The sequence below is a fragment of the Aquarana catesbeiana genome, linkage group LG02 (genome assembly GCF_042186555.1).
Source record: "Aquarana catesbeiana isolate 2022-GZ linkage group LG02, ASM4218655v1, whole genome shotgun sequence".
In the NCBI taxonomy this organism is placed as follows: Eukaryota; Metazoa; Chordata; class Amphibia; order Anura; family Ranidae; genus Aquarana; species Aquarana catesbeiana.
Genome location: NC_133325.1, coordinates 787,316,515 through 787,338,337, shown reverse-complemented (window position 1 = coordinate 787,338,337; position 21,823 = coordinate 787,316,515). Strand labels below are relative to the sequence as shown.

Below are 21,823 nucleotides of genomic sequence, written 5' to 3'. Positions count from 1 at the left end.
TGTGGCACAGTCCAAGTCACCTGAATGGGTCACGTTCGGTGGTGATACTGCTGCACATGTGACAGGGGGGTTTTCATGTTTGCTGCCCCATATCTACAGCTCTGATCACCTGTATGTTTTACATTAGGTGGGAGGTCCAGGAAAGGGGGCAGGAAAACCAGGGAGCTGCGTGCTGCCCTAAAATTTACCTCCAGGGTTCCACATGCTGCTCGTATCATTCTACTAATTGGTTGGGGGGGGGGGGGGTTGGTGAAAAATATAAAAAATACTTTTCTCAGCACAGACTTTGTTGCAGCAATCACAAGATTTGTACGGCATCATTTCCATACTCTAGTATCAGATTTCTCCTGAGAACGGCTCATCACCTGCAGGGTGTGGTCAATATTGGACACCCCCGCCCTCTCTGTGGAAAGGTACGGCCCTCAGGTATATAATCCCCTGTACGCTTTAATGTGTATCAGTCTGAGAACGTTGCAAAGATGAGTGAGGAGAAGGCAGTAGATGGGGGAATGGGTGAGCCCAGGGAACCTACTGAGGAAGATCAAGCCATCCTTGACAAGGTAAGTGGTTGGGGGATCCAATCCTAAGGACTTGTCATCACCAGGTGTGATGATCTGCATTGGGATCCTGAGATAACAATTCATCTCTGTGTGTCCTGTGCTCTCCATACAAGTTGTGAATTAGTCCCATAGTTTACAATGGAAGAAGTAATGTAATTCAGTGCTGTATTTTGGCCTAGGGCAACAAGGCCCAGGACTAGGGTGGCACTGTGGGGGGGGTTCCGCCGCCCGCACGAAAAAAGCCGTAGAGCTTACATTCTAAAGGGAGGGGGTGGTGGTACAAAAGGTAATAGCTGCAAAGAATGATTTGATGGGGGTGGCTCAGGGACAGTTATGTGGGTGTGGGATAGGCTTCCCTGAATAAATGAGTTTTCAAGGATCTCCTAAAGGTGGACAGGGTAGGGGCTGATCGGACATACTGGGGCAGGGAATTCCAGAGGATGGGAGAGGCTCTGGAGAAGTCCTGAAGGCGAGCATGGCAGGAGGTAACAGGGGAGCTGGAGAGCAGGAGGTCCTGGGAGGAGCGGAGGGGGCGATTTGGGCGATATCTGCAGATGAGGTTGGTGATGTAGATGGGGGCGATGTTGTGAATGGCCTTGTATGTTGTGGTTAGCATTTTGAATTTTATACGGTGGGGTAGGGAAAGCCAGTGAAGGGATTGGCAGAGAGGGGTGGCAGTCACGGATCGATTAGTGAGGTGTATTAGTCTAGCAGCAGCATTCATAATAGACTGAAGGGGGGGGGGGGGGATAGTCTGCGTAAGGGTAGGCCATTAAGGAGAGGGTTGCAGTAGTCGAGGCAGGAAATAATCAAGAAGTGAATAAGTTGCTTTGTGGTGTCATTAGTCAGAAAGGGTCAAATTCTGGAGATGTTGCGGAGGTTAAGGCGGCAGGATTTAGCCAGTGATTGGATATGGGGGCTGAAGGAGAGGTCAGAGTCAAGGATTACACCCAGGACCCTGGCCTTTCATAGCTACTTGTATCTCTTTGCCCTGGTTCACATTGATGCTACTTCACTTGAAATAACGGGATTTCAAAGTAGCAAGGTCAGCGCAATTTCAGGTGCTACTTGATAGACATTTGTGTGGCTTTATTCACACATGTCTATTGAAGTCGCACCTGAAATCGGCAAAAGTAGTACAGAAACTACTTTTGCAAATCAGTGCGACACTGCAAAATCAGTGTCGCACCGATTGGAGCAGTGCCATTGCCTCCAATAGGCTGCAACTTGTCATGTGATTTTGATCTCTCAAATCGCATGACAAATTGCTCCAACGTGAACCTAGGCTCAGTTCACACTGGAACCGGCCTTGGATCGCACAGGAGCGCTGTGCGTCCCTGTTCTCCGTTTCAGGGACAAATCGGGGCAGAATCTTTGCCTGAATTCAGCCCTGAAACAGCAAAAGATGCCCCCGGAGATATGTGAATCGGCTCCATAGAGAGCCAGTCACATTCTCCTGCTATGTGAATTGGATGCTTGTAAAGCCACAGCCAATTCACATAGGTGTGAACCCAGCCTAATGCTGCTTCTGACATATAAAGAAAAGTGTAATTTCTGATCATAGATTAGTCTGAATTTTATTACCCATCCATTCAGCCCAGGTTCACACTGATGCAGATTAGAAACTGTGCAAGTTCAGCTGAACTCGCACAATTTCAAACCAGCAATGCAGTCCGACTTTGGGGGGCGATTTGATACACCTCTGTGTGGGTTCATGCACAGATGTCTATTCAAATCACCCCCAAAGTCGCCAAAAGTAGCACAGAAATTACTTTTGGGAATTGGTGTGGTGCAACGCCGACTTTGCGGCACCACACAATTCAGACAGTGCCATTGCCAGCAATAGCTGCCGATTTGGCATGCGATTTCGCATGCCAAATCGGCCCAATGTGAATGGGTGCTTAAATAGGAACTGCAGTCTACGCACATAATTTGGTATTGGAATGCAATTGGAGACCCTTATTGGGCACCGATCAGGCTGCGCTGATGGACACTGGTAATGCTGGTGAGGCTGCACTGATGGGCACTGACGAGGCTGCATTGATGAGGCTGCTTTGATGGCCACTGATGAGGCTGCACTTGGTACCCACTTTTAACCACTTCAATGCTGGACACTTTCACCCCCTTCCTTCCCAAGACCAGTTTTTAGCTTTCAGCGCTGTGACACTTTGAATGACAATTGCACGGTCATGCTACACTGTACTCGTATAACATTTTTATCATTTTTTTTCACACAAATAGAGCTTTTCTTTGGTATTTAATCACCACTGGGGTTATTTTTTAAGCTACAAATAAAAAAACACCAAAACATTTTTAAAAAAAAAGCATTTTAGTTTGTTATAAAATTTTGCAAATAAGTAATTTCTTTTGATAAATTTTGACCAAAAATGATAAATTTCTTTGGTAAAAATAACCCAAATCAGTGTTTGGGGTTGGCAGTGATGGGGGACAGACAGATGTTTTATGGGGACACAGACATGTGTATGGGGACAGGGGTATATCAGTGGTGCTTGGTGTACTGTTTGTGGGGTGATCTGTAACAGCTCTCTGTGTAAAATCATTCTCGCACAGAGCTGTCACAGATCTGCAGATTCTTCCCCCCCCCCCCCCCCTGCACTGAGCTCAGTGGGGAGAACTGTCACAGAGACATGCGTCTCTGACGGCTGTGATTGGACACAGCCGTCACGTGAGCGGGAGGGCCGATCACAGCGCCCATATCCCAATCTCTGCTCCGCTGGATTCCGTGATCATAATGATCACAGGATCAAGCCACAGCGCACCTTGTAGCCGTGCTGCGAGCACTCGCTCTGAGGGACGTTCCTGATCGTGTGCAGTGGGAAGAGAAAGGGGTGGAGCTCCAAGAAGAGGTGGAGCCTAAAGAGGAAAGGGTGTGGTTTACAGATGACAGGGTGGGCCTTAAACAGGAAGGGGCATGGCCTTAACAGGAAAGGGTGGGTTGTAATTAAATTGGGGGTGCACAAGTTTAGTCAGGCCTAGGGCAGCACAAAATACACCTAAATACACCACTAATGTAATTTCCAATGGCTGCCAATGTATATTGTACATGGATGGCCCTTTAATATTTAGAAGCTGCTTCAGACTATCCTGGATCCCTAAAATGGAAACCACAATGGGGGGGATTTATCAAACCTGGAGCAGCTGTGCATGGCAACCAATCCGCTTTTATCTTGGTTGAGTTTTGACAATGAATGTTAGATGCTGATTGGTTGCCATACACAACTGCTCCAGATTCTGTCTGCTTTATTTTGATAAACTCCCAGCTACCTCCCCCCTACACTAAAATTATAGGATACAAGCAAACAATTTAAAAATGTCCTGACTCTAAATCTAAAAGGGTGTTGGCTCTAAATCTAAAAGGGTGTTGGCTCTAAGACCCTATTCACACGGGCAACACGACTTGCAGGTCGCCTCAGCGAGGCGACCTGCACGCGACTGCCCGGGCGACTTGCAAAACGACTTCTGTATAGAAGTCTATGCAAGTCGCCCCCAAAGTCGTACAGGAACCTTTTTCTAAGTCGGAGCGACTTGCGTCGCTCCCCTTAGAACAGTTCCATAGCACAGAACGGGAGGCGACTTGTCAGGCGACTAGGTCGCCTGACAAGTTGTCCCTGTGTGAATGGGCTCTAAATCTAAAAGGGTGTTTGCTCTAAATCTAAAAGGGTGTTGGCTCTAAATCTAAAAGGGTGTTGGCTCATCTGAGTAAAGGCCTGGGGGGTTCATTCTGATGGGTGATGTCTTGTACAGTGGGTTTGTGGCTGAAGCTGTGTAGGCAGTCTGTTATGCTACTGTATGGGGATGCAGAGGCCACATAAACATATATGCATATTTTAATTTAGCAGGTGTGGGGGTGCAGGTGCATGGCCCCCTGAACACATTTGTGCATTTGGGGCCACTCACACCTGTCAACTTGAGACTTGCGGCTGTGTTACCATAGAACAGTGATGGAGAACCTTGGCACCCCAGATGTTTTGGAACTACATTTCCCATGATGCGCAACTACACTGCAGAGTGCATGTGCGTCATGGGGAAATGTAGTACCAAAATATCTTGGGTGGCAAGGTTTGCCATCACTGCCATAGAGTAATAGGCAGACCCAGCTGCATGAATCAACCGTTCATCCACATGGCCAGATTACGTGTAATTAAGCCCTAAAAATCATTTAAAAAAAAAAAACGGAAAGAGATTCCAAAAAGCAGTTCTTCAACAAGGACCAGCTGATGTTGTTAATTGCATATCTTTATTAATTATCCCAAAATAGAAAAAAGCAAATATATACACAAATAACTCCACCAAAGGGGAGATTACTCCTACCTACAACATATGATTAAGATAAGACAGATGTCTTAAGGGGACTTAGGTGGCCACCAAACCTAATACACACATCTCATGCACTAGTCTCACACACATGCAGACAATGATCTTAGACCCGGGTCATGTGTATACTAAATAGTCCAGAAGAGCTCAGAACAAGTAAACATTATCAAAACATCAATGGGCTTATCAGAACAATCGCCTGCATACAGTTGGTGTTTAAAGATGGACGAGAGTTCCACTTGGGGATATTGGCTCCAGGCCGGGCATGTGCACAGTGCAGCACGGGTGATTACGGAGGTAAATGGTCAATGACCTAACATGTCAGAGTTCCACAGTAAGACCAGGCGCCACTAACTCTATTTGGAGTGACTCCCAAGTATTGGGGTATGACAGCTCACCGTTTAGAAGTCTTGTACTGATTGACTCTCGCTCCTCCAAGCTCCCATGTAGTCGCGGTCTCCTCACTCAGAAGGAATACACACTGAGAGACCCTACGCTCACGTCTGTGTTGATTCGTTCCAGCTCACAGCATACGGTGAGCAGCAGGGTTCAGATCCTCAGATCAAGTAATGTCCAGGGGCTGTATGGAACATAATGTAGAAAGCCGCACCCGGAATCAATGAGTAGAGAGGATCACTTTTGAATTTCATGGCTGCTGGCACTCCCGCAGTGTGGAAGTATTTGGAGATGGTTCAAGGTGTAGGTGGACATCCAGGGGTCCCAGCCACCGATAGCACAGTGGCAAGATGCTTACGTGTTTCACCTGATCCCAGGCTTCCTCAGAGCATGCGCAATGGGTCAGGGTCCGTGCTTTAAGTAGCCAGACTAATAAAATCAATTAACAATCAGAACCTAACACACCTGAACACAAATCAACACGTCATTCACCATTAGTGCAACTCTACATCTAAGTACAGGTGCGATCCTAAAGAGGGGCCAATAAAACGATATACACAACCATGTATGGGGATACTGAGTAGCTAAGATACTCAGATAAGCCAATGAAGGTCATTATATTTATACTTTATTAGTTCCCAAGATAAGGGAAGAGGGGATAAGAAGGTGGAGAGAGATGTTTAATTGGATGAAGGTTATCTCCCTGCGGGATATGTTGTGGGCCATCTTATAAGTACAGATGGTCATCGGATCCCCATAGTTTGTGTTGTGTAGTGTATATCTTATTCAATGTCTAGTTAGCGTTCCAAAAAGACAGATTACACTCATTGTTTAAGCCAAGGGGCTGCATACTGTTTAGATAGAAGATCCACATTTTTTCTTTCTGGTAGAGGACCCTATCGAAGTCCCCCCTCCTAGTTGGTAGGTTCAGTTTATAAATGCCTTTGCATTTCAAGCCCCTTGGGTCCCCTTCATGTTCCTTCAGAAAATGCAGTGCTAGGGGACAATCGTCCTCTTTGTTGATAATACTCTGGACATGCTCGCCAACTCTAATCCTTAGCTGTCTTAGTCTTGCCAACATAAATTAGTCCGCAGGGACAAGTTAGCATGTATATCACGCGTGTTGTGGTACAGTTAATAAAACTGTTGATCTTAAATTGTTTGCTACCGTTAGAGCTGGCGAACATGTCAGTCCTATCAGCGTATTTACAGATGTGGCACCTTCCACGTGGGTACATAACCTTCAGAGGTGGGAGACAGGTGAGCCAGTCCCGTTTCTTGGGTCTAGTATACTCAGAATGGACTAGACAATCTTTGAGGTTCCTTGCCCTTCTAGCTGTGAGGAGTGGCCTATCTCCGACAATATTTCCCAGAATGGGGGCTTCAGACAAAATGTGCCAGTGGTGGCCCAGAACCTTCCTGGTTTGTTCCCACTGTGCCCCATATCTAGTAGTAATCCTGATTGGGGCCTGATTCTCATTTCCTAATTTGCTCACAGTATGGTTATTTATGAGAGACTGTCTATCAGAGAGGAGAGCTCTCCTCTTGGCTCTTCTAATGGATTTATTGGAGTATCCTCAGTCCTGAAACCTCCCATACAGATTACGTATCTCAGTGTGGAAGTCATCCTCGCCTGAGCAGTTCCTCCTGGCTCTGAGGAACTGACCCACCGGGATACCCCGTATGAGAGACTTCGGATGATGACTGGAGGCCAGGAGTAATGTATTGGCCGCTGTGTCCTTTCTGAATGTCCTTGTCTGGAGCTTTCCATCCTCAACTTTAATAGAGAGATCCAGAAAGGACAGTACCTTTGGGTCGTAGGTGTACATAAGCCTGATATTTCTATCATTATTGTTTAATTCGTCCACAAAGGTGGTAAGGTCCCCAGGTGTACCATTCCACAGCATGATCACGTCATCGATGTACCTTAGCCACAAAAGACAGTGGCCAAGGTACATCGACGAGGGGTACACGCAGTCCAGCTCCCACATGCCCAAATGCAAACATGCATATGATGGGGCCCATGGGGCCCCCATCCAGGTGCCTCTAATTTGTCTGTAGTAGATTCCAAGGAACTGGAGAACAATTGTTTCCAGCATAAAGTGTATGAGGTCAATGATGAACTCATTTTGTGTAGCCTGGAATGGAAATTTATTATCCAGGAAGTATTGTATCGCTTTAAGGCCCCATGTGTGTGGAATTGATGTATAAAGCGACTCCACATCGATTCCTACCAGCAGTACACCCTGTGGTACCGACCTGCCATCCAGTCTTTTGAGGACATCCCGTGTGTCTTGTACAAATGAGTGGAGTTCCCATACTAGCTCTTTAATTAGTGCATCTACATATTTACCTATCCTCTCTGATAAGGTCAGGGATTTAATTTAGAGTTCTCACTTAATATGATGCCTACATGTAAATCTGTTTTTAACTTTTTGGCTGTTGAACTCAATTGAAGCTGCTTTTGTTTTCTTGTAACTATATTGCCATGGTGTTGAAGCTTGTGTTCGTAGCCCAGGTGACTCCTGTTGTTGTTTACCCTTGCCCTGTGTGGGGGGGCTGTGCTGATGCTATTGTTTGTATAATTGCCTATAAAAAGGCCTTTGAAAGAAGTAAAGAGCGGCAATCCTTTATGCTGAGAACTGTGATACAGACATACCTGACTCCGTGTCATCTTTCTTATAAGAAGCAATAATTTGGCAAAGCAATATAAACTTAAGCAACTTATTTAAAAGTTGAATCTAACAATTTGGCGCCCGAACAACAGGGACCCACCAAGTTGCTACAAGAGGTGGCTGAGCTACGCTGACGGAACCAAAGGACAGGCATTCCGGGAACCACAGATCAAAAAACCTGCGCAGGTAAGAAAAAGCTTTATTTTTCTTATATTCTGTGCTCCCCTGATTTGTGCCTATCCGTTCTGTCAGTTACGGTTCTCCTGGTTTTAAAACACCAGCCTCTGTAGTGGTGAGTCTAGAATTACTGCATATTTTCGTTTATATTGCTGGAATTATTTGTTTGTTTTGTTATCTGTGTTTGTCTTGTCTGTCTTGTTGAGAAAGTGAATGAGCCTTGTCAAGGATGGTATGAGTTAGAAGGGGATTGCCGAACTAAGCAACGGAATGCGCCTTACCTCACACGATTGGGAACCTGAGGGCTTGTGAGCTTGGGGGTCTGATGCTTATGCTTAACCTCACATCTAACTCATAAACCATAGACGGGTTGAGAGTATAAGCCCTGTCTGCTCCATAAAGCAGGGATAAGAGTGTATGAGAGGGATTCCCAGATACGAGGGGGGGAATAAGGTCTCAACAAAGTCCCGAGATCTAGTCGGATACCTGGCCACTTAAAGGAATGCTTGTATATGTTGTAGCCGCATTTTTGTATATGTTGTAGCCGCATTCTGGTTTGTTATTGGGCTAGCATATAAAGTAATTATTTGTTATTGGGCTAGCATATAAAGTAATTCGATTTCAGAAATCTCATTCCGGAAGAGGTTTCTAGTATTCTAGCACCCTAGGAGGAAGGCAACGAGGAACTAGTGTAACTTAGCTGGTTTGTTATTGGGCTAGCATATAAAGTAATTATTCATTCTTGTATATGTTGTAGCCGCATTATATTGTACACTAAGTGTCCCACACGCTACCTAGGCAGGACTGTTAGAATGGGCCAGAGGAACACAAAACCCCGTCAGGGAATTGTGGCGCACTATACGGTGCCACAGATAATTAAGAACATTTATGGGAAAACCGAAGCACAGGACTTAAAGGATGTCCTTCGTAAATTTAAGGTGAAAGGAGCAGCGGGCTTAGACCCGGATGTATGGAGTGAAATAAAAAGGGACAGACAAGGAGAGGTGTTAGAGAAGCAATGGATGTGTCAGGTTCAGTGCTTAATTAAGGTCTCAAATAGAGCGAAAGAAGAGGGGTGGAAATATAATCCAGATTGTGATGGTTGGGATATGAAAGATAGAAGAACAAAAAATGTCGAGGCTCCCAGCTCAGCCATCCCACCCCCATACACTGACGTAGAACACAAACCACACAAGATATATCCGGTACTTGAGGGGAGAGGATGGGTTTGTCAGGATTGCGGAGCACAAAACCCAGAATGGGCAGTAGAATGTGTGCATTGTGGGGCACAAAAACCACATCCAGAAACTGTAGCTCCCGTACGCACTGATACACGCATTGTTCAGGTAAACAATCCAGAATTTGGACAAGCAGCCCATCCAAATGCCCCACCTACTGTCACTCGTAGAATGCAAATAAGGACTTGGGCACCATGGTCGGCAGACACCCTTATGGCATTAATACAGAGCGCCCCAGACCCGGTAGCAAAGCCAGCTGCTTTTTGTAGATTTGTGACACAGTTAATGAATACACATGAAGCGACCTGGCAGGATGGGGAGGATCTATGCAGACACAAAATGACTCTGACCCTGTTTAACCAGTTTATGACAGAAATAGGTCCACACAGACCTGCAGGACAAGTTGATGGGGATGGCAATTTAGAGACAGGACATGTCAGACATATAGACTCAAGGGCCCCTTTTATTGCTAGATTAGAAGCTTTTTTTGTCAGGCAAAACAACAGGAGAGGGGGTCCATATCACCCATGAAGCAAATGCCAGGACAGACTGTATCGGAATTTTACTTATCTATGGAAAGTATGATGGCAGATGAGGGATTGGACTTGGCCCTGCCAGTCACAATCCGAGCCTTCAATAGACAATTTATGGAGGGATTAATTCCACAGATAAGTGAAAGACTGAAAGCCTGCACACCAGAGTGGAGGGCAACTAGAGATAGAGGGACGTTGTTACAAAAAGCGCAAGGCATAGAGGCGGACTTAGCAGAAACCAAAGGGAGGAAATCTCATGCTATCAACGCACTCGGGGGTCCCCAAGAGCAAGGTAGAGGTTCCTTTCGCAAACCCCTTACCTGTCACTACTGTAACAAGATTGGTCACATCAGACGCAACTGTAGGAAAAGAATAAGGGATGAAGGAGAGGAAGGGGTTGATTCTCCAGTTAATCAGAGAAGGAACCAGCCCAGGGACAACAAAAATAGTCATATCAGGCAGCAGGGAGATGGTCCACGAGCATGACTCACCCCGGTTTTAGAAAAATCCAAAACAACAATGCTTAAGACAAATATAACGGTTGGTAATAAGAAAATCTCTTGTTTAGTCGATACAGGAGCTTCACGCTCGTTACTTTCTGACTCTGAACTACTCCCTGGCTAAAAATCACCAGACACTTTACTAATAACTGGATATGATGGCATTTTAGCCGACGCCCCGCTTACAAAACCTCTGAAAGTTAAAGTAGGAAACCACATGTTCCTTTCACGCTTTCTGGTATCCAGAGGAGCCCCCACTAATTTGTTAGGAGCTGACATTTTGCAGAAAATAGGAGCTAACATTACCTATCACCCAGATGGCACTGTCACCTTAGCTATAGGGGATAATCAAGAACACATGGAGATGTGTAACCTGATACAATACCTAGAGGAGGAATCGGAATTGTCCGGCCCACCTCCTTCAGACTTAGATCAGATTTTGTCGTCCCTTCCAGGAGAACTATGGGAGAAACATCCAGCTGATGTTGGACTTTTGCCCATACCTCCGGTTACCCTACAGCTGATTCCAGGAGCAGTGCTTCCCCAACAAAAGCAGTATCCACTTAGTGCACCCCAAGAGACGGCCATAGAAATGCAGGTCCAATCCTTCTTAAAAAGTGGAGTTCTAAAAGAGGTAAAATCACCAGCAAACACTCCCTTGTACCCGGTTAAAAAGAAATCAGTAGCCGGTAGTCCGGTTAAGTATAGAATGGTCCAAGACCTTAGAGCGGTCAACAAAATACTAGCCCCGATGACACCTTTAGTACCCAATCCACATACATTACTGTCACAAATACCATCAACCAGTATGTACTTTACGGTTATAGATTTAGCGAATGCTTTCTTTTCCGTCCCGCTTGCTGAAGAATGCCAACTTTGGTTCGCATTTTCAATCAAAAATCGGCAACTAACCTGGACACGCCTACCTCAGGGTATGGCGCATTCACCTACCTTGTATTCGCAAGCATTGCAAACGGTGTTGGGAGAATGGGTACCACCAGATTCCTGTGTATTGTTACAATATGTGGATGATTTATTGTTATGCTGCCCTGACAAGGAAACTTGTTTGGCCACCACCCTTAATTTGTTGCGATTTTTGGCAGAAAAAGGTTGCAAGGTTAATAAGAAAAAGTTACAAGTGTGTCAGGAAAAAGTTATCTTTTTGGGACATTGTATATCACAGGGTACGAGACATCTCACTGAGGAGAGGGTTCAAGTGATAAAGGGAATGTTACCCCCACGGAATTTCAAACAATTGCGTATGTTTTTAGGTATCGTGTCATATTGTAGACAGTGGATACCACATGCTAGCGCTTTGATGCAGCCATTATACGATTGTTTGAAAATTGTACCGTACATGCTTACAGAAGTAGCTTATGAATCGTTTATCACTTTGAAAAAGTTGTTGATTTCTGCCCCGGCTATTGGTATACCAGATTACACCAAGATATTTAATCTGTACATTGCTGAGATCACTGGACATGCCACAGGTGTTCTGACACAGGCACATGTAAAACAAAGACCAGTCGCTTACTTTTCAGCAGCATTAGATCCAGTATCTAGAGGTTCACCGTCTTGTGTACGGGCGGTAGCAGCAGTGTCAATTATCATAGATAAGTCATCAGAGATTGTTCTAGACAATCCAGTCGTAGTGCATACCACACATGACATACATGCAATCTTGTCTCAGGTACAGCCCAAACACATTTCAATGGCTAGGCAATTAAGGTTACAGTGTACTTTACTCTTACCTCCAAATGTTACTTTTCAGCGCTGTACAACCTTAAATTTGGCTACCTTTTTGCCTCTTCAGTCACCAGATTTGGCAAGGGGGAATAATAGTACTAATAGTACTAGTGAGAAAAGAAATAAGGACACTGACACTCTTTTGTTTAAACAAGTAGATGAACACGATTGTTTTCAGCTCATGGAACAGGAGACAATGGGATTCCCACACGTTACAGATACACCAATTTTAAATGCTGAGCACACTTTGTACATAGATGGCAGTAGGTTTGCTGATGACAAGGGTAAATATCACACAGGGTATGCTGTAGTGACTGATACGCAGGTAATTGAAGCACAGGCCTTACCAGCCCACATGTCAGCACAAGAAGCAGAATTAAAAGCTTTAGAACAAGCCCTAGAATACTTAAAAGAACGAGAAGGGAATATTTACACTGACTCCGCTTACGCTTATGGCGTAGCGCACGATTATGGCCACATATGGAGGGCTAGAGGTTATCTGACAGCAGCAGGTACACCTGTAAAACATGGAGAAGGGATTAAGAGAGTCCTGAACAATCTTCAAAAGGTTAAACAAGTGGCCATCATGAAGATAGCGGCACACACGAGCGCAAAAACAATTGAGGCAAAAGGAAATGCATTTGCAGATTTGACTGCAAAACAGGCAGCTCTAGGGGAAGGAAGCCCTGAGACCTTAGCAGCGGTAGAGGTGAGTATCCCAGAACCAACATGGCAGCAGCTGAGTAAATTACAGGAGCAAGCAGGGGAGAGCGAGAAAGATAAGTGGGTCAGAATGGGAGCAGCACCAGACCTTGACAATGTATGGAGGGAAGGGGGCAAAATATGCCTACCTGCCTCTCTGTACCCAGCAATGGCAGCGGCAGTTCACCTACCCACACATGTCAGTTCCAATTCCATGTATAGGATTGTGAACCAAGGATGGCTCGCCCCCGGATTCAGTAGCACTGCAAGAAACTACTGTGCAGCCTGCCAAATCTGTCTCCTGAATAACCCAGGACAGAGAGTAAAAACCCCACGAAAACACCAGGTCCGGGCCCAATACCCCTTCCAGAGACTGCAAATTGATTACATACAAATGCCTAAGAGCGGCCCTTTTGAATTTGTCCTCGTGTGTATCGATTTATTCTCAGGTTGGCCCGAAAGTTATCCAGTAAAATCGGCTACAGCTAAAGCCACAGCTAAGAAACTGATCACTGAGTTAATACCTAGGTTTGGTCTTCCTGAAACCATAGAATCAGATAGGGGGACACACTTTACAGGAGAAATCATGCAGAATGTGATGACCATGTTAGGGGTTCAACAAAGTTTTCACACCCCTTACCACCCACAGAATTCGGGATCAGTGGAGAGAGTAAATGGGACAATAAAGTTAAAAATACAAAAAGCCAAGCAAGAGTTAAACAAGCCTTGGCCAGAATGCCTGCCTTTGGCTTTGTTCTCTATAAGGTACACTCCAACAGGAAAGACAGGATTATCCCCATATGAGATACTTTTTGGGAATGCACCTAGATTGGGTTTATACTTTCCACAGAGTATGCAATTGCAATGTGATAGTTTGACTGCATATGTGATACAATTACAACAACGTCTAACTAAGATCCACAAAAGTGTGTATTCTTCTCTTCCAGACCCTAATTCAATAACAGGTACACATACGCTGCTACCAGGGGATTATGTATATGTAAAGAAACACACCAGAAAGACATTGGAACCCAGGTTTGAAGGTCCTTACCAAGTACTCTTGACCACAGCCACCTCAGTAAAGCTGGAAGGAAAACCTACCTGGATACACGCATCACATTGCAAGAAACAACCCGAGAAAACAACATGATGAAATATCTACTTACATATTTTTTGTTGAAAATTGTTGTTTTACAAATATATGCATGGACTCCTGGTATTAATGTACTTGAGGTAGAAGAAACAATGACTTTTGAATGGAGTATAGATGATCCTAAAGTAGCAAATGTATCAGGATATGAGATAAATAAGGATTACACTGTGGGTAATTATACTGTTGAAGGACATAGGCGACCGTTTCATGTAGATGTAGGTATAGCATGGATACAGGCAGACCCCCTCTCAGAAGTAACCGTAACTTTCCAGTGGAATGATAATATGGGTTTCCCCTTTAACAATAGTAAGAACCATAGGTGTCATAAAATATCCCTTTCACAGACATGGAAACAAGCCCGGGAACGGGTAGTGGGACAAATGTACCAAATATTAACAGTCATGGCAGAAGGAGGGAATATAACCGAAGGGATGTTTAATCTGACAGATATTACCGTTAATCAATCCAGTACTTTCCTCTGTGCATCTTGGTGGAGGGAAGAGAGAAATGATGGGTGGTATTGGAGTGCAGAGGCCTATGGATTTCACATACAAATGGAGGAAGAAGTAACGCCAATAATTGAATCTTCCATATTAACACCCGTACCAAACACTTGCATAAATGTATCAACATCACAACAGAAAACAAAAAATAAAATTCAATATCACCTTTCCCTCTATACCGGAGTGTAGGTATAAACGAGAATGGTATGACACACTATTGGGACTGACAGGTACAGGGATGGGAATTTTAAACTCGGTAGAGATAGAAGAAATGAACAACAGATGGAAGCATGCAGGGGGACACATAGCTGACAGCTTGACTATCACAAGCAAATGGTTACCCACCACTTTTGAAACCCAATTGCAAGAAATACCCCTATTACAATTTTTGGGAGGGTTAATAAATCACACGATAGGAGCAGAGCTCCAGCTGTGGAATCAAAATCAACAGTTTGTAAATTTCACACAGTGCTCTTTTAACCTCTTATCCTATCATATACAAATAAATAGGGCCAGGACTGAACTACAGTTGGGAAATTATCATACCTGGATGAAATATTTTAAGGGTCTAACTGACGATGGTGTATGGTTCCAAGTAAAAGGGGATAAGATAGAATGTGAGGAGAAATGGTGTGTAGGAAGGTTTGAAGCATATCGGGTAGCAGATGTAATGGAAATGTGTAAAATAGTGGTCATGCCACTAGTAATTAAAGACGAGTTTTGGTATCCAGAAATATATGGGAAATATGTAGATAAAGGAAACGGAACCCATGATTTAACTCTATGTGAAGGAACTAATAAGGGAATGGTATGTGGCAGAAGTTCCCCAGTATATGAACCTTGCTTGTTAAAATACCAAACTAGCATATGCAAAATGCAAAGAACACCGATAAATGTGAACAATAGATTCATAGAAATAGGACCCCAGCATATTTGTATCATTACTAATGATAACCGCACCATGTCAGCATTAAATAAATCGGCGCCGTTTGCGGGATGTATAAAAAAGATTAAAATATTACAATGGGGTAACGACACCTATCTTTTTGAACCAGACGCCGATAAGATATTCTCTTCAGTCTATGAGGTACATAATCTCACTGACACTACACCCTTTATAATTTCTTTAGACCCACTAAAACAGGTTTTGGAACAATCAGAGTTGTTAAGATAACACATAGAAACACTAGAACATACCCTACAAAATAACCTTGTATCCGCAATTATTGACAAAGGTAGACTAGTACATCTTTCCTCACAGATACAACAGGATACTGCACCACATTGGTGGGATATATTTAGTGGAAGGTCTTCTACAGCAACCAATACCTTTCACTGGTTGTTAAGTCCAATGGTTATTATTATTCTAATATTAATATCACTTACAATCACGAATATATGTGTATACAGGAAAATAAATCGGAAAATTAGGAGAATAGACAGGGCATACCGATAAATGTGTATTGACATCACCCTACTCCTATAAAACTCCTCTTCTTGAATTTTAAGATGTTGGTAATACCTAGGGGGATGGGTTCTACCCCTCTGACAACTCGCGGTCAGGGAAAGGACTCTGGGGAAAAACTGACTAGAACTTATTCATGAGGACCCAGGGGGAAGGAGAGGATGATGTCAAAGGGGGAAATTGATAAGGTCAGGGATTTAATTTAGAGTTCTCACTTAATATGATGCCTACATGTAAATCTCTGTTTTTAACTTTTTGGCTGTTGAACTCAATTGAAGCTGCTTTTGTTTTCTTGTAACTATATTGCCATGGTGTTGAAGCTTGTGTTCGTAGCCCAGGTGACTCCTGTTGTTGTTTACCCTTGCCCTGTGTGGGGGGGCTGTGCTGATGCTATTGTTTGTATAATTGCCTATAAAAAGGCCTTTGAAAGAAGTAAAGAGCGGCAATCCTTTATGCTGAGAACTGTGATACAGACATACCTGACTCCATGTCATCTTTCTTATAAGAAGCAATAATTTGGCAAAGCAATATAAACTTGAGCAACTTATTTAAAAGTTGAATCTAACATCTCCAGGGGACCCTGTATAGCTGACACTATGGGTCTCCCTGGGGGATCTGTCATAGATTTGTGAAGTTTAGGGATTGTGTAGAACGTAGGGGTATTGAATTCTCGGACACTGAGGTATTTACATTCTTTACGAGTAATAAGGGACTCTTCCTGGGCCATGTTAAGTTTAAGATTGCACACAGTGCAGCACGGGTGATTACGGAGGTAAATGGTCAATGACCTAACGTGTCAGAGTTCCACACTCTGACAGTGGCGCCTGGTCTTACTGTGGAACTCTGACATGTTAGGTCATTGACCATTTACCTCTGTAATCACCCGTGCTGCACTGTGCACATGCCCGGCCTGGAGCCAATATCCCCAAGTGGAACTCTCGTCCATCTTTAAACACCAACTGTATGCAGGCAATTGTTCTGATAAGCCCATTGATGTTTTGATAATGTTTACTTGTTCTGAGCTCTTCTGGACTATTTAGTATACACATGACCCGGGTCTAAGATCATTGTCTGCATGTGTGTGTGAGACGAGTGCATGAGATGTGTGTATTAGGTGGCCAGACATCTGTCTTATTTTAATCATATGTTGTAGGTAGGAGTAATCTCCCCTTTGGTGGAGTTATTTGTGTATATATTTGCTTTTTTTCTATTTTGGGATAATTAATAAAGCTATGTAATTAACAACGTCAGCTGGTCCTTGCTGAACTGCTTTTTGGAATCTCTTTCCCTTTTTTTTTTTTTTTTTTTTTTTTTGATACTTGATTTAGTTCAGAGGACAATCACCCCATGATTGGTGATACAATCACCGTTCACAATTGGGGATGATGATGTATACAGGTGTCTAATTTGAGTAGGCAGTGGGTAAGCCCTATAGACACTCATATCCACCTGTGTTAATTTGGTTAGGTCTTTGGTCTTTTTCTCTTGTGTTTATATATTTTTAGCCCTAAAAATGTTGAGTTTATTTTTCTATTCTGCCAGAAGATCATTTGTGAGGTCAGGTACTAGCATTGGATGAGAAGACCTGGCTTATGATTTTTTTTTTTTTTTTTCCAATTCATCTCAAAAGTGATAGTAGGGTTGAGATCAGGGCTCTATAGAGGACACCCGTTCCTCCACACCAAACGCCTCAAACCATGTCTTTATAGATGGTGATCAAGTGGGTGGGTTGAGGTCAAGTCTCTGCACAGACAACTCAAGTTCCTCCACACCAAATTGGTCAAACTATGTCTTTATGGAGCTGGATTTGTAAATTGGGGTGGGGGGTCATGCTGGTACAGAAAAGGGTCTTTCCTCTAAACTGTTGCTACAAGTAGGAAGTGAATGACTGTCTTTTGCATGCTGTAGGATTACTCGTACCCTTCACTAGAAACACCTGAACTCTATCCTTTTGGAAAGGGGTTCACATTATTGTACCTTCTAACTTTGAGATGAGAATGAGGGACACCTGTTATCAAAAGTATGTAGACATAGGACATGCCCCCCTGCCACGTCCCTTAACCACTTCCTGGCCTATAGCAAAATTACGGCCGGACGGTGGTTCAGTTATCCTGACTGGGCATCATGACTTCCTTCAGGATAACAGCTGCTGCGTGCCCGTGGGGGCGCACATGGTGCCAATCAGTGGTGCGCTACTATTCCTTTTTATACTGGCTTTTTGAATTTTACAAATTCTGCAATTTAGAAATTGGATGGGGGAGGTAAAGAGGGAAGCGTTTTCTATACAGATGAGACACAAATGAGGAGGAAAGACTGTTCTGAATGAGGGACAGTCCCTTGAAATCAGGGACAGTTAGGAGCTATGCATTATGAGCCATACAAGTAGGTGTGATGGTCAGGTGCCAAACTTGTTGGCCTTAGTGTATGAAGGACTTCATATATGCTCATGGCTCCAGACTGTCCCTGATTTGGAACAATGTCCCTCTGTCCCCCTTTCCTCCATGTGTCCCTCATTTTGGTCTGATCTATATAGCTGAATATAAAATGCACTATTTTATCTTTCAAAAAGTGTTTCCCAGCGCTAAACCTCTCATCCAATTTTCAAAATTGCTGCATTTGTATATTTCAAAGCCAGTATACAGAAATGGTAAAACACTTGTATTGTATGCAGGGGGTGTGTCCTATGGCTACATGTATTGATAGGTGTCCCTTGTTCCTATCCCAAAGTTGGGAAGTATGTATGCTCATTATATATGCAGGTTATGATTTGTCTCTATGACTCCTTCTCACAATGGAAGTCTATGGGGCCTTATATGCCATATCCATAATAGATATTCAGGTGCTGGAGCAGTTTTTTTTTTTTATGTCAACACTTTGCTTGTTTGACTTTTTGTAACAATTTGTAGATCAGTCACTAGGGGAGCAAACACTCAGCTTTCAATAACTCTGCCTTGTTATCTTACCCACCGCTCATAGTAACTATACATCAGGCGGGAGGCACAGCCACGTAGATTTATGTTGGTTGGGCGCACACCGCTCCTCACTTGATTAACCTTACCGGTCATAGTGATCACATGATTACTATGTAAGCAAAATGGTCATGAATGGTTTCCATTCATGACTGCTTGCTTAGTGTTGGATACAAGCAAACAATTTAAAAATGTCCTGGCTCTAAATCTAAAAGGGTGTTGGCTCTAAATCTAAAAGGGTGTTGGCTCTAAATCTAAAAGGGTGTTGGCTCTAAGACCCTATTCACACGGGCAACACGACTTGCAGTTATCACATGGTACATGGCAGGCCTAGAATTTGTGTGTACCTAGAATTTAAAGGGAAGGGTTTTTTATGAGCTTTTCTGGTGCCTTAACGCAAAAGTGTTTCAAAAACTCCTTGGTGTAAAAGGTGGCCTTAAAGTGGACCATCCCCCTTCACTAAAAAAAAACACCCAGTATCATACAGCTTTGCATGTTGACATGAAATTCTCTTGCCTTCATTAAACTTTTCGCTTTTACTTTTATGTGGATTTTTTTTTCTTTTCCCCAGGTGAAAGAACAGTATGAGAAGCAGTCCGGGAAGAACACCGGGGAATTTAAGGCAATCCTCGTCAGTACTCGGCTTGTTGCCGGAACAAACTACTTTATCAAGGTAATGCTTTGGGTTTTATGTAACATTGTCAGTTTAGGGCTCAATGCTCCCACAGTTGCACACTATTCTACATATGTATATCTCTGACATATACCGCTGTGCTGTACAGGGAACACTGAGCCAGTCACATTAGTCTCTGCACCAGAGGAGCTTACCAACCACATAATATACTTCTATAAATAATGTAAAGAAAATATCTATCCCATCTTACCTGTGGGGGTACGAAGGCACATGTTCTGGTTCCCTGGCAGCAAAATACATGGGACACGGTGTAAACCCCAAAAATAAACTGCTGTAATGTCTTATAAAGTATCAGCTGGAGTTTGGCTTCAATTTGTTAAAATCTGCTGCATCTAACACTCCCCTCCTATCCAGGCTGGCAATGCTGCTGAAAATAAGCAAAAATTTGATCCAGATCTACTCCCACTTAGTTGGATCATGACAACCACCATACACCGTACCATCACCCTCAGTGCTCTCAGCCCACCACCAACCACTGTCTGATCTTCTTCCTCTCTGCCTCCAGGTTCAGTGTTATTCCTCAGCAACCATATCCAAACTTATGCCCCCCTCCCCATCATCCCACACTGCTATCCCCAACTTCTTACACTTCTAATGGTTCTGGCCCTCACCCAAGCTACAATCTCTGCTCCACACCCTGCCATTGGGTTTTGGTCCCTTCTCCTCACTTGCCCATCCAACACTGTGGGTCCCCTTGCTCCTCACTTGCCCCAGCCAACACTGGGTCCCCCCCCCCATTTTGTGCTGCTGGTCACCACCCCAACTCATGCTGCAGTCGCCCATTCCTTACCCTCATCCCACACTGCGGTCTTCCACTCCCAAATCCTCTGCTTCTGCCCCCATTCCTCAAACCACCTTCCCAGCCACTGCACTTTCACATCCTCCTCCCCCCTGGTTTCTCTACCACTAATCACACATGGGTCACAGCACCCCCCCAACCTCCTGGAGTTGCTATAACTCTAACATATTCCACCATGATGTACAGATAATGCTACTCCCATCAGTCTCTGCACCAGAAGAACTTAGTTTTTTGTTTTTTCTGGTAGAACTCTTAATATAATTATTAGATGAAAATACACAATTAAAGGTGGAATTTTTTTTATTTTTCAGGTTCACACTGGAGATGAGACTTATATCCACGTTCGAGTCTTCGTACCTCTGCCTGGTTCAGACGAGGGACCGACTTTGGTGTCTTTCCAGGCGAATAAGACAAAGGATGATGAGCTGCAGTATTTCGAAGCTAAAGATGAGGGCAAATCAGTGGTCACACATTCAAAAACTCCTTATCCAGTACATTCTTTCTGAGGACTGGACAGCATATCCAGGTGCAGTTGGACCAGAGTCTTGTAGAGTGGGAAAATTATCGCTTTATCTCCTGGAGTTAATCCTCTTCAATGCAATTGAATATTCTGTTTGTTTTTTTTTTGTTTTTTTTTCTTTGTCTTCAGGTTGACACTGGAGAGGACACTTATATCCCCGTTCGCGTCTTCGTACCTCTGCCTGGTTCAGACGAGGGACCCACTTTGGTGTCTTTCTGGGCGAATAAGACAAAGGATGATGAGCTGGAGTGTTTCAAAGCTAAAGATGAGGACCAATTAGAGGTCACATGTTCAAAAACTCCACATCCCATCCTTCTTGAAACTCCTTTTTAAAGGACCAGCAACAAGGGGTTAAAAAACCTGAAAGTACATAATCTGATCTTCAAGAAATGCACTTGGCTGACAACAAACAACATTCTTTGTGGGCTGAGCTGTCTTGACTTTAAGACTGAACACTCATTATGTATATAACATTGATATGTATTTGTAATATCCTGTTCAGTGTTATCTTGCTCATTGTAATGTGAACTGAGAAATACAATAAAATATTTTGGAAGGGTTTTTTTTTTTTTTTAATTTTTTGATTCCTAAATTTAGGCAACAAAGCTCTTACAGTAAACCTTCTATGCAGTTTAAGGTTAAACCTCAATCCTAATGAGTTGCCATGTGTCTTAATAAACTCCCGTCCACAAAGTTGTATCCCTATTGTGGGGTCACCAGTATGGTATTTGTAAATTGAAATGAAATCCCCTCTCAAGCGTCTCTTCTCCAGAGAGAATAAGTTCAGTGCTTGTAACCTTTCTTCAGAAATAATATCCTCCCAGACCCTTTATTAGCTTTGTTGCACTTCTCTGTACT

At 43.7% G+C, this 21,823-nt stretch overlaps 1 protein-coding gene across 1 annotated transcript; it reads left to right on the top strand.

Annotated features, from left to right (window-relative positions):
- Positions 1-406: 406 nt before the first annotated feature.
- Positions 407-21,525, top strand: LOC141129405 (leukocyte cysteine proteinase inhibitor 1-like). Its single transcript, XM_073617427.1, has 4 exons — positions 407-560; positions 19,524-19,625; positions 20,757-20,971; positions 21,095-21,525. The coding sequence occupies exons 1-3, from the start codon at positions 480-482 to the stop codon at positions 20,949-20,951; spliced, it is 378 nt and encodes a 125-aa protein (XP_073473528.1). The 5' UTR covers positions 407-479; the 3' UTR covers positions 20,952-20,971; positions 21,095-21,525.
- The last annotated feature ends 298 nt before the right edge of the window (positions 21,526-21,823 follow it).

What these genes read in the sequence shown, in the direction of transcription:
- LOC141129405 (XM_073617427.1), top strand. Translation starts at nt 480, where the DNA reads ATGAGTGAGGAGAAGGCAGTAGATGGGGGAATGGGTGAGCCCAGGGAA. An exon ending in ATCAAGCCATCCTTGACAAG is followed by an intron (nt 561 to 19,523) that starts GTAAGTGGTTGG and finishes TCTTTTCCCCAG; the next exon opens with GTGAAAGAACAGTATGAGAA. An exon ending in GAACAAACTACTTTATCAAG is followed by an intron (nt 19,626 to 20,756) that starts GTAATGCTTTGG and finishes TTTATTTTTCAG; the next exon opens with GTTCACACTGGAGATGAGAC.